This window comes from Oncorhynchus gorbuscha, linkage group LG16, assembly GCF_021184085.1.
Source record: "Oncorhynchus gorbuscha isolate QuinsamMale2020 ecotype Even-year linkage group LG16, OgorEven_v1.0, whole genome shotgun sequence".
NCBI classification, from domain to species: Eukaryota; Metazoa; Chordata; class Actinopteri; order Salmoniformes; family Salmonidae; genus Oncorhynchus; species Oncorhynchus gorbuscha.
In genome coordinates this window covers 30,482,669-30,495,710 of record NC_060188.1, presented here as the reverse complement: position 1 = coordinate 30,495,710, position 13,042 = coordinate 30,482,669, and the positions used below count along the sequence as shown (strand labels likewise).

The following is a 13,042-nucleotide window of genomic DNA, read 5'->3' as shown; positions in this document are numbered from 1 at the left end:
GCAATCCATCCTCATCATTCACTGGGTTCAGCTTTTTGAGTGTACATTATTTTAGGAACTCTTTTCCCTTTTCAAGGCATTTTTGAAGGATTCATGTTGCACACAGTGAATGATTGCTGTTTTGGCTTGTGACAACTTGTACTGCATGGTTTATTGCAGTCATGCCAGCCTCTGCAGTTGGTGTTGTCCGCACCTTCATGGAAGGTTCTGGCAACATGAATGAGTCGTGCTGTGGCTCGATTGAGAGCTTTCCAGCTTGAGAACCTCTCAAAGCGATGAGAGACGAGTTTTGCTTCAGAAATCTTAGTGGCAAAGGCAGTGATGTCTGCTTGAATCTTTGCATCTGTTTGAGGCTCTACAAGGTCAAAATTGATTGTCTCAGACTCACTTGAGTTTGCTTGGGTCAGGAAAGGTGGACATGAGAACCAACTGGTGTGCTTTAAGAGTGCAGCTAGTATGGGCCTGGTTGCATGGTCTGCTGGACTGCTGTTGGTGTTTACATAACACCACTGGATGGGTAGAATTCCTGATGTGAGTTACCCTGTTGGCAACATACACATAGAATCTTTTGGTGACATTGTTGATGTAACCGAGAACTATCTTACTGTTTGTGTAAAACTCTGATCAGTTCATACATCTCAACAGCTAGCACAGCCTCACACAGTTCTAGGCGTGGGATAGTGTTGGCCGGCTGAGGGGCCAATTTTGGTTTCCCCAAGATAAATCCAACATGGCATTGACCTTTCAGAGTCAATAACTCTCAGGTAGGCTACCACTCCTATGGCTACTGTAGAGGCATCCGAGAAGATGTGCAGCTCTCTTCATTGAGTGGTAGACAAGGAGACTGGGGTGTTCATCCTGTACTCAGTTATGTTTTCTATCTGGGTTGTTATCTTCATACCAGAGAAACCTTAAGTAATCTCTGTGATCCTCACGTACACCAAAACAGTAAATCATTTGTTACACATCTGCCGTTAGTGCAATACAATCCTTGCGGAAGCGCATTAGGACACCCAATAGTGTGTTGTTTAAGTCTGGACCACTGAGCAGAACGTTGTTAAGTGACATTCCTTGACACTTAGCACTGGTGTCTCTGTTACCCCAGAACATGTCTTCATGGTATATGGAGCAGAGTTGTCATTGATGTTGAAGAGATTCAAAAACGCTGTCTTGGCCAGAGATTTGCTGCTCTGTTCATCAAGCTCTACATACATATTGACGACTCTCTCTATTGTCCCAGCTGGATAAGATTTGACTAGGCATATTTTTGACTAAAATACATTTTGATTTGTTTAACACTTTTTTGGTTACTACATGATTCCATATGTGTTATTTCAAAGTTGTGATGTCTTCACTATTATTTCACAATGTAGAATATAGTTAAAATAAAGAAAACCCCTTAAAGAATATATAAAGAAAGAGAATTGTAGCCCTAGGAAGAATAAATAAAGGCAATTGTGTAATGTACTGTAGTCTCCACGAACTATGAAATGCGTAATGTAGACAATAGTAAAGGCCTACTGTTGGCTACATGAGAAAAGGGTCTTTCTGACTTCAAATACACCAGTATCCTAAAGAAGTAAGAGAAAACAAGCATAGGAAAGGGTTTTGGCATTAATAAAAATAAAAAAACAATGTAAGGCTTATATTATAATATAATTATTTTGGTGACAACCTGGTTGATGAACAATATTTGGTGTTATCACGTTTGTTTTTTTATATAAGTATATATGGACAACAAAAAGGCAGTTGCTCATCAAGCATTGCTCAAATAACTTTGAAAAGATTGTTACAAAGTTTGACATCTGAAAAAGTTTGTTCCAATGAATGAAGTTGCACAATAATGTGTCTTTTCCTACGTATTAACTAGCACACAAATTCGTATCTTTTCACACAAATTAAGCCACACAAAAACCCACAAAAATACTTGAAATATGCTAAATTATTTTCGTACATATTTGCACGAAATGAGTGTGAGATTTTTGCACGAAATGAGTGTGAGATTGTGTTGAAACACAACAAACCAATGTACAAACGTACAAACGTGTTTTACACCATTGGTTAAAAAAAATGTGATTATTAAAATCCACATTACATCTTCAAAATGTAGGTAAAACTAGAATTGTGATTTCATGGATTATCCTTCCTTGCATCTATAGTTCTGTGACAATAGTTATTTTTTTCAACCCCATCTCTCAGCTATTTACAAAAAGAGTGTTTGAGTGTGTGCTTTGGTTTAGTTTGAACTGCAGAGTTCCCCTTTAGAAAGTCGGTCTATAAAAAAATGAATGCATAAAATAAATGAATGGATGAATGCAGGCAGGCGTGAATAAATCATTTAAGTGAATGAAAACAATAGGAGAATAGTTGTCCGTACTTTTTATTTATTTAATTGTATTATAAATAAAACACGAATAAATAAATACATTGTGTATACATAAATATCCATCTACCAATATATATAAAATAAATAAATCAGTAATTCAGTCAATCGAGCAGTCGGCCAGTCTGTCAGTCAGTATAAATATCAGCCATCAATCTGTTAGCCAGCCTGAGGAATATGTCACGTCTCCAATGATGATTATGTGGTTCTCCTCACAGGTTGACTCTGCTGTCAATGAATTTCTTGAACTGCACCAAGTTTTCGCGAATCTCCATTCGCACAATCTCCCATGCGCATGCGCTGTGTTCCTGGAGGGCGGACAAGATAAACATTTTATGTCAGTCAACTCAACCACTGCAGGTGTTGTTGATCCAGCGCATCCATCGACATAAAAACGGCACTTGGCAATTCCATGTTTCAAATGTGAGTTTTGGCATTGAAATGAGTGCTATTTGTGGTGATCTAGAACATTTGCTCAGATGAATTTTGCCTCTATTCGAGGACATTTGAAATTGGACCCACCTTCTCTTTCAAGACGGTGTTCAGCTTGTTGAAATATGTTTTCAGAGTAACCGACCCTCCATCGCCAGAGGATTCCCAAACACCACCCACGACCTGGAGACAATATAAAATGCTGGTGAGTGCATTAATTTTGTCTTATGAGACGGTTATGAAAATATTATCATATGTTTTGGTGTGTTTGAAGTGTTTAAATTATTTAAATACCAATGCCCACGGTTGTCTGCCCCAAAATACACTGAGTGTACACCACATAAGTAACACATTCCTAACACTGAGTTTCACCCCGTTTTACCCTCAAAACAGCCTAAATACGTCAGGGGCATGTGTTCCACGGCGAGACTGGCCCACGTTGACTCCAATACTTCCCACAGTTGTGTCATGTTGGCTTGATGTCCAATAGGAGTGGATCTAACAAGTGAGGGATCATTGCTTTCACCTGGATTCAGCTGGAAAGTCTATGTCATGGAAAGAGCCGGTATTTCTAATGTTTTGTACAATCAGCGTATAACCTACAGCCTACACAAGAGGGTTCATACTTACACATAACTCTAAGTTTTGAACTTGACGATATATGACGTTTTGGAACATGTTAAGTTTTGTTCTGTTCCACGTGACTGGCGTCAGACTGTTGTTATATAATTGGTCCACATATCGCATAGCCTCTAATGCAACCAACGAGACGTCCTCACCCTGAATAAAATAAAACAGGGTTTTAGGTTTTAGGCAATGGTTAAACTACCAATTTAGCATACTGTACTTTAGTGATACCTAACTTTAGGCTATCAATATACTGAAGTGTATCCTACCTCTGTGTTCTTGTAAAGATCCTCTGGAGACATTTGTTCGACGTTTTCTTCTGCACACATAAGTGGAAAGAGTCCACCCTGAAATAGAATTCATATCAATATCAAGAAGTAAACTATATTGTGCTAGTAACCTTAAATTAAACATTGTGGTACAGAAAGTGAAAGCATTGATTAAAAATAAAATGTGTTATAATAAAAAAAATAGATGTTTGAATATCATTGCGAATTTTGCTCATCAATTGTGCACACCAAATAGCGGACTGCTGCAGTTTATTTTCCTCACCATATCTGAGAGCAGGTTTATGCTCACATCGTTCAGCTTCCCCAACCTAAACTGCGTCCACCTGCAAGGTTTTGCTGCTGCTGTGCCTTGGCAGAACAGAGTCAGGCAAATGCTCAACCATTTCAATACAGCCATGTTTCTTTTATAAGAACTTGAATGGAACAGCGATTAAAAATGATTAACGATAGGATTATCTTTATCTTGATTGATATGATACCTAGACTGTTGAAGTTGCCCATTTTATATAACCCAAGTATCGCTACGTAAAGGTATCAAAATCCCTTTGTGGTGAAGAATGTGTTTCATGGTTCAGACTTTCGCTTCCCTTTATAAGCCCCAATTCTTAATTATGCTATTGTAAAACTAATCAGAAAATGTTTTCCTATCAAGTTAACATTTTTCATATGTAGAGAATTGCACTGTAGCAATGCATTTCATGCTAACATATTCAGTAGGTGTTCAAATGTAGGCCATATTGAATATTAAAAACCGTGGCTGATTTGTTATTTCTATAATACAATGGTACAGGGCTTTCTCCTATAAAATGAGGGCCTTGTTCAATATAAATTGCTGTACTTTTGGAAACTGCACACCACATTTTTCAGATTCTGTGTAGAAAGGTATTTTGATAGGAGTAGCATGGAGATGAATTTTTGCTCACACACGTTTAATCTGTTGTCGACACTCTTTTCATCCGGTAGTTCAATATGACGCATTATTGTACATTTTTAATATTGAAAATCTTTGAAAAAAGGCATGTTTTATTAATAGAGTGACTGGTAATGTTGAATGAAGACTAAAGCCGCCGCCTCGAAAATCGAGAGTAGAGTGCGGTGGTATTGCGGTGGTGTTGCCAGCATGCTGGGGAATTACTTTTCCTTTTCTCTTATGCGCTTCATTCTTATTAAATTGATTCGGTAAATTCCAAGGGTTCTTTTTAAAGTTTGTTCCTTTGTGTTTAAAAAAAGAGTATATGCCCTAAATTAGCCTTGACGATGGTGTATGGATTTGACCTAATATGAATGACGATGATGCTAATGATGGTTGTAGCTATATTTTTCTATACTTTTATTTAACCATGAAAGTCCCATTCAGATATAGAATCATAGGATGACGATGATGACTACGACGTTAATAGGAGATGTAGGTTTCTGATGATGCAGTTTTCGTGTTAAGTCTTTATATCAGGTTACCTGGTAACAATGAACTATCTGATCATGGCATTGATTGTTCTAGATTTTTGGCCAAACAACTAATTAAAGATTGTTTTCAAACTTGAGATGAATTTCACTGTATTTGTGCAGTCAGTTAATTAAAAATGTTGTTAAATGGGTCAGCAGGTTTATTTCGGCAGCCGACAGTCGTGGTAGGAAATAAATATATTACATCTGCTTATTTGTAGCGCATAGACTCCACTATGCTGTTGTTTTGAACTGCATATTGCCTAAACAAATGAATGGATGAAAGACTGAATGGATGAATGCATGGATGAATGAATATGTAAATTAATACAAACATTATGATAATAGATGCACGTTTTTTAAAATGTATTTTAAATATAAATAAATTACAGAATAAATAAATACATAGCCTTCACATGTACATAAATCAGTCAGTCAGTAAATATATCATCCATCAATCTATTAGCCAGCCTCAGGTACATGTCACATGTCTCTGATGATGATTATGTGGTTTGTCCAACAGACCGCTTCTTCCTCACTCAGCAATTTGTTTAACTGCCCCAGTTTGTAGCAAACCTCAGCCCCACGATCTCACATGCGCATGCGCAGTGTTCCTTGAGCGCATACAATACATTAATTCTTAAAACAACTCAACCACAGCAGGTGCAGCGCAAATGCATCCGTCGACTTAAACGGCGTTTGGAAGTTCCATGTTTCACATGTGAGTTGTGGCAGCAAAAGTCATCCGATTTGTGGTGATCTAGAACTTTTCCTGTGATTAATTTATCCTCTTTTCGAGGACATTTGATATTGTACCCACCTTCTGTTTCAAGACGGTGTTCAGCTTGTCGACATATGTTTTCATGACGCGTTACCAGAAGAAACCGACCCTCCATCTCCAGAGGATGCCCCAACACCAAACCCGACCCGGAGACAATATCTAATGGTGGTCAGTGAATTCGTTCCGTATTAGGTAAAGTTCTGAAAATATCATACAAAACATAATTTGGATTGAATCACAAATTTTATACATGTGCCAATTAATGTCTGCCCCCCAAATATAGCTTAGGCTACACCACGAGGGATCATACTAACTCATTTCTAATTTCTTATTAACTTAACGAGGTCATCTGTTTTTAGTGTTTCTTTGTTCCAGGTGACAGGAGTCAGGAGTCAGGCCTTTAAATAATTGGACCATATATCCCAAAGCCTCTAATGCAACCACAGAGAGGTCCTCGCCCTGTATAAAAGATAACCGGGTTTTAGGCATTAGGGTGTCTCACAAATTCCATGGTAAAACTTCCAATTTGTAATTTTGAAATGGTAAAAAATCATATGCTATATTTTAGGCTATCAAAATCTTGCTATATGATACTGAAGTGTATCCAGCCTATGTGTTCTTGTAAACATGCTGCGGAAACATGCTCTCGACTTTTCCATTAGACACAGAGCTGGAACGTGTCCACTCTGAAATAAAGTCATAGCAATGTCAAAAAGTGAACTGTATTGGAATAGTAACCTTACATTAAACGTTGTGGTACAGATAGTGAAAGCTTTGGTTACATTAAATGTGTTATAATGAAATAAAATAAATGTAGGCCTAATGATGAGATGTATTGAACATCAAATTGTGTTCACTAAAGAGCGGACTGGTGCAACATGTAGCGGACTGGTGCATAAACTGCGTCCATCTGCACCAATCGGAGTCTGCTGTGCCTCGGCAGAACAGAGTCAGGCAGATACTCAACTATTTCAATAGAACCATGTTTCTATTGATATCATTTAAGAGTAACAGATTTTCGAAATTATGAACAACCGATTATCTTAATCTTGATTCGATATGATACCTACATTGGTAAAGTTGTCCATTTTATATAATTAACCGAATTATCGATGAACGTGAAGGTATAAAACATTCCTTTGTGGTGAAGAAGGTTGCATGGTTCAGGCTTTAGCTTCCCTTTAAAAGCATTTTTCAGTGGGTGATTCTTAATTATGCTATTGTGAAATTAATAAGAATGTTTTTTTTGTCCAGCAAGTTAACAGTTTTCATACATGCCTTTGCGGAGAATTGCATTGGAGCAATGCATTTCATGAGTTCAGAAAGCAGTTTTTCAGCAGACAATATTGAATATGAAAAACTGATGAAACAGTTGCCTATTTATACAATGTTGCAGGGCTTCATCTTAGCAAATGAGGGCCATGGTCAACATTGTAGACATTGCTCACCACATTTTTCAGATTCTGTGTAGGGTTAACCAGAAACTTGTTTCAATAGGCGTAGCACAAGCGATCACATTTTACTCACACGTTAAGTCTGTTGTGACTTTCCTTTAATCTGGCAGTTCAATCTGAAGCATGACTGTTCAGTGTTAATATGGCACATGTTTTATAATTAAACACATTCCATTGACAGAGTGACTGGTAGTTACCTGGTAGTGTTGAATGAAGGCTGAAGCCGACCCGCCTCTAAAATGGAGAGTAGAGCGCGGTGGTATTGTATTGTCTTCACTTTTCATTTTCTCTCATGCGGTTCATTCTTATTACATTGATTCGGTAAATTCCAACTTTTTACAGTTTGTTAATTTCTGGTTAATAAAAAAGTATGTGCCCTAGATTAGCCTTTCTAAGGCGCTTACCAAGACGACGGAAATTATGACAATGATGTTTGAGTTTGGCCTAATGTGAGTGAATAGGAAAGTCACTTTGATATATAGACACGTAGAATGATGCTGGTGATGATGCTGATGGTGATGTGATGATGACGACATTAAATACCTGTTGTAAATGTAATTGATCTGACATGATTTGGAAAGGAACACACCTGTCTATATAATGTCCCACAGTGCATGTCAGAGCAAAAACCAAGCCACGAGGTCGAAGCAATTGTCCGTAGACCTCCGAGACAGGATTGTGTCGAGGCACAGATCTGGGGAAGGGTATCTGTAGACCTGTACATAGCGACGCTCTCAACCTGACAAAGCTTGAGAAGATCTACAGAGAATAATGCGAGAAACTCCCCAAATACAGGCGTGCCCAGCTTGTAGCGTCACACCCAAGAGGACTCGAGGCTGTAATCGCTGCCAAAGGGGCTTCAACAAAGTACTGAGTACAGGGTCTGAATACGTATGTACATGTGATATAATATAATTGCAAAAACGTGAGATTAATGTAACTGTATTTGTGCAGTTTATTTCGGTAGCCTACAGTCGTGTTATTAAATGTATATTTCATTATATTTTGGTTTATAGAATAGAGTATAATCTGTACATTCTTCCATTTCCACACGATTTTATTTTTAAAAAACTCTCAAATTCAATAACTGTTGTCCTGAAATGATGAAACCCCACAGTAAATTGACTTGAGTAAATGTAACAACGAAAAAGTGATTCAAATACAACCATTCAATATAGGCTTTTGTGTTATTTTAAGCCTTTGCTATTAGAAGTGGAATCATTTTGCTAAAGTAGGGTTTTCCAGAACGATGAAGTGTCTCCATGAAAACGTATAGAATGGTAGACCAACTGTTTGAAACGATTCAATGTAGTACGTGGTATTGTCATATTAAAGAATACATTTTAAGTTGCTAGCGAAAAAACCATACTCGTGCATTCAGATACATTCGTTGTCTGTCTGAAAATGACATTTCCTAGGTAATCCTGGTGCCTTTTGTTCCATGGCAGAGTTAGACTAGAATGAGCAAATACAGTACCCTTCTCACTTGATATTAAATGACATATGCTGTCAAAACCATCTCTCTCTTTTGGAAAAAAAATAAATGTATGTAAATTAATGTGCTTACACGATTCTTTGGCTACTTTAAAAGTTACAGCCTTTACCGACCTGTTCATAATGAGTGTCTTCAAATAACAAATGAATGTGTTGAATGTTGATGTACATGTTCTCTTGCAAGCACTGCACCCGAAACGACCGCTCTATGTATTAAAATAAAAATGGTATGGTCAGGCAAGATGTCAATTGTGTCCAGATTTAGACATTTTACAAACATGTAGATAAAACTAGAATTGTGTTTTCATGGATAATCCTTCCTTGCATCTATAGTTCTGTGACAGTAGTTGTTCCTTTCAACCCCATCTCTCAGGTATTTACAAAAAGAGTGTTTGAGTGTGTGCTTTGGTTTTGTCCGAACTGCAGAGTTCCCCTTTAGAAAGTCTTTCTGTACAAAAATGAATGCATGAAGGAATGAATGGAAGAATGCAGGCATGAATGCATACAATTAATTATTATATAAGATAATGAAAAAAAAACAATATGAGAATAGTTGTATGTATTTTTTTATTTAATTGTATTATAAATAAAACACGAATAAATAAATACATTGTGTACACATAAATATCAGTCTACCAATATATATAAATAAATAAATAAATCAGTCATGCAGTCAATCGGGCAACATATATAAATATCAGTATATATAAATATATATATCAGCCATCAATCTGTTAGCCAGCCTGAGGAATATGTCACGTCTCCAGTGATGATTATGTGGTTGTCCTCACGGCTTGACTCTGCTGTCAATGAATTTCTTCAACTGCACCAAGTTTTCGCGAATCTCCTTTCGCACAATCTCCCATGCGCATGCGCTGTGTTCCTGGAGAGCGGACAAGATTTACATTTTATTTCAGTCAACTCAACTACTGCAGGTGTTGTTGATCCAGCGCATCCATCGACATAAAAACGGCACTTGGCAATTCCATGTTTCAAATGTGAGTTGTGGCATTGAGATGCATCCTATTTGTGGTGATCTAAAACTTTTGCTGGGATTAATTTTGCCTCTATTCGAGGACATTTGATATTGGACCCACCTTCTCTTTCAAGACGGTGTTCAGCTTGTTGAAATATGTTTTCAGAGTAACCGACCCTCCATCTCCAGAGGATTCCCAAACACCACCTACGACCTGGAGACAATATAAAATGCTGGTGAGGGCATGCATTTTGTCTTATGAGACGGTTATGAAAAGATTATACAATATTTGGTGTGTTTGAAGTGTTTAAATTATTTAAATACCAATGCCCACGATTGTCTGCCCCAAAATACACTGAGTGTACACCACATTAGTAACACGTTCATAACATTGAGTTTCACCCCGTTTTACCCTGAAAACAGCCTAAATTCGTCAGGGCATGTGTTCCACGGCGATACTGGCCCATGTTGACTCCAATACTTCCCACAGATGTGTCATGTTAGCTGGATGTCCATTGGGTGGTGGACCATTGTTCATATACAAGGGAAACGGTTGAGCATGAGAAAGCCAGCGGTTTTGCAGTTCTTGACACATTCAAACTGGTGCGTCTTACACCTACATCCATACTCCTACATCCCCAGACATATTTGTTCTTGCACATTCACCCTCTGAATGGCACACGTACACAATCCATGTCTCAATTGTCTCAAGGATTAAAAATCCTTCTTTAACCTGTCTCCGCCCCTTCCTCCACACCAATAGGAATGGGTCTAACAAGTGAGGGATCATTGCAGGTCTTGTTAATGTTTTGTACAATCTGTGTCTAACCTTCAGACTACACAAGAGGGTTCATACTTACACATAACTCTAAGTTTTGAACTTGACGATATATGACGTTTTGGAACATGTTAAGTTTTATTTTGTTCCATGTGACAGACGTCAGACTGTTGTTATATAATTGGTCCACATATCGCATAGCCTCCAATGCAACCACAGAGACGTCCTCATCCTGGATAAAATAAAACAGGGTTTTAGGCATTGGGTGTCTAAATAAATGGTTAAACTTCCAATTTACCATACTGTACTTTAGGCTATCAATATACTGAAGTGTATCCTACCTCTGTGTTCTTGTAAAGATTCTCTGGAAACATTTGTTCGACGTTTTTTCTGCACACATAAGTGGAAAGAGTCCACCCTGAAATAGAATTCATATCAATATCAAGAAGTAAACTATATTGTGCTAGTAACCTTAAATTAAACATTGTGGTACAGAAAGTGAAAGTATTGCTTATAAATTAAATTAGCTATAATTTAAAAAACAGAAATGTGAATATCATTGCGAATTTTGCTCATCAATTTGTGAACATCAAATAGCGGACTGGTGCAGTTTATATTCCTCACCATATCTGAGAGCAGGTTTATGCTCACATCGTTCAGCTTCCCCAACCTAAACTGCGTCCACCTGCAAGGTTTTGCTGCTGCTGTGCCTTGGCAGAACAGAGTCAGGCAAATGCTCAACCATTTCAATACAGCCATGTTTCTTTTATAAGAACTTGAATGGAACAGCGATTAAAAATGATTAACGATAGGATTATCTTTATCTTGATTGATATGATACCTAGACTGTTGAAGTTGCCCATTTTATATAACCCAAGTATCGCTACGTAAAGGTATCAAAATCCCTTTGTGGTGAAGAATGTGTTTCATGGTTCAGACTTTCGCTTCCCTTTATATAAGCCCCAATTTTAGGGGGTAATTCTTAATTATGCTATTGTAAAACTAATCAGAAAATGTTTGCCTATCAAGTTAACAGTTTTCATATGTAGAGAATTGCACTGTAGCAATGCATTTAATGCTAACATAGCAGCATATTAGCTGCAGGTGTCAAAATGTAGGCCATATTGAATATTAAAAACGAAGAAAACCATGGTTATTTTTTATTTCTATAATATTGTAATGACCCGACTAGATCATAAAGGAACAATTGTCCAGACAGAGGCTTGAGTTTACGAATTGACGGTTTATTACACCAACTTTACACAGGCTACTGTTTGGGCCGTAGCACACGCCAAATAGATGACACAAGCCAATCGTGACCTTCTCTTGTGAAGCCCAGACGTAAGAGAGAGAGAACAAAAGCTGAACCTGGTCTTAACTTCCAATGCTCCACCCCCCTGCCCAACCCCCCTCCACGCCACTCCGCCAACCACCAAGATGCCCGGCATCAGAACATTCCAGGCATTCCCGTGATTGGCAGATAGCAGGTTGATTGACAGGTCGGACCCCGCGAACACCGGGTACTGGTCAGTACAACACAACCACCTCCTAGCCTAACACATAACACACAGCTGTCTGTGCGGGTCGCTACACAGCCCCCCCACCACAAAGTCCCTCGTCGTCCCCGAGGGAACAAACAAAGTCTCTGAAGCGACCCGGAGGTCTCCTTTGCCTGCGTGGTCGTGATGGTCGCAGAGTGCCCCTCTGCGACCCAGGGGATGAAGGCAGGGATATGGGTGACAAGGAAGCGGGAACGGGTAATACAGTCCGTGGCTCTGGGGAACCACGCGGTGACACAGGGGGAGACAGGGGAGTGGGCTGTCTGGAGCCTTGTCTGCGGCACCTGAGGGTGGGTGCCTGGAGAATGTCATTGCCAGAGAGGGGAATTGTGGGGGTTCCTGGGGTTTGGGGAGAAGAGGCCCCTCTGTATGGGGCTAACCTGTCCCGGTGCAGTGCCACCTTTCTCCCCTGGGAGGAAGCTGCACCCGGTACACAACCTCCCCTACCCTCTCCAGGACACTGCAGGGTCCCACCCAGTGACTGTCCAACTTGGGGCATCTGCCTTTTTTCCTTAGGGGGCTGTAGACCCAGACCAGCTTCCCAGCCACAAAGTGCCTTCCCCGGGTGTGCACGTCATAGTTCCTTTTCTGCCTCACACCTGCATTCACCAGCTGCTCTCTGGCGAAGGTGTGGGCTGTCTCCAGGCGGTCCTGGAGTCTCCGGGCATACTCCGGCCCCGGAGGAACATGAGGGCTATCCAGGGGCCGACCAAACGCCATCTCCGCAGAGGTGCGGATCTCTCTCCCCAGCATGAGGAGGGCAGGCGTGCAGGAAGTGGAGTCTTGGACAGCGGAGCGGCATGCCATGAGGACCATAGGCAGGTG

At 39.4% G+C, this 13,042-nt stretch overlaps 1 protein-coding gene, 1 long non-coding RNA gene and 1 pseudogene across 2 annotated transcripts; 1 reads left to right on the top strand and 2 right to left on the bottom strand.

Moving 5' to 3' along the window:
• Positions 1 to 2,364: 2,364 nt before the first annotated feature.
• On the bottom strand, positions 2,365 to 4,160 carry LOC123999660 (interferon a3-like). Its single transcript, XM_046305630.1, has 5 exons — positions 3,995 to 4,160; positions 3,712 to 3,789; positions 3,446 to 3,595; positions 2,906 to 2,998; positions 2,365 to 2,691 (listed from the first exon to the last, which is right to left on the bottom strand). Exons 1-5 carry the CDS (start codon positions 4,127 to 4,129, stop codon positions 2,596 to 2,598), a joined length of 552 nt encoding a protein of 183 aa, XP_046161586.1. The 5' UTR covers positions 4,130 to 4,160; the 3' UTR covers positions 2,365 to 2,595.
• On the top strand, positions 2,560 to 4,680 carry LOC124000911. Its single transcript, XR_006832684.1, has 3 exons — positions 2,560 to 2,806; positions 2,951 to 3,020; positions 3,209 to 4,680. It is a non-coding gene; the product is annotated as an uncharacterized LOC124000911 (long non-coding RNA).
• A 4,954-nt stretch (positions 4,681 to 9,634) lies between these two features.
• On the bottom strand, positions 9,635 to 11,466 carry LOC124000879 (annotated as a pseudogene).
• Between the last annotated feature and the right edge of the window lie 1,576 nt (positions 11,467 to 13,042).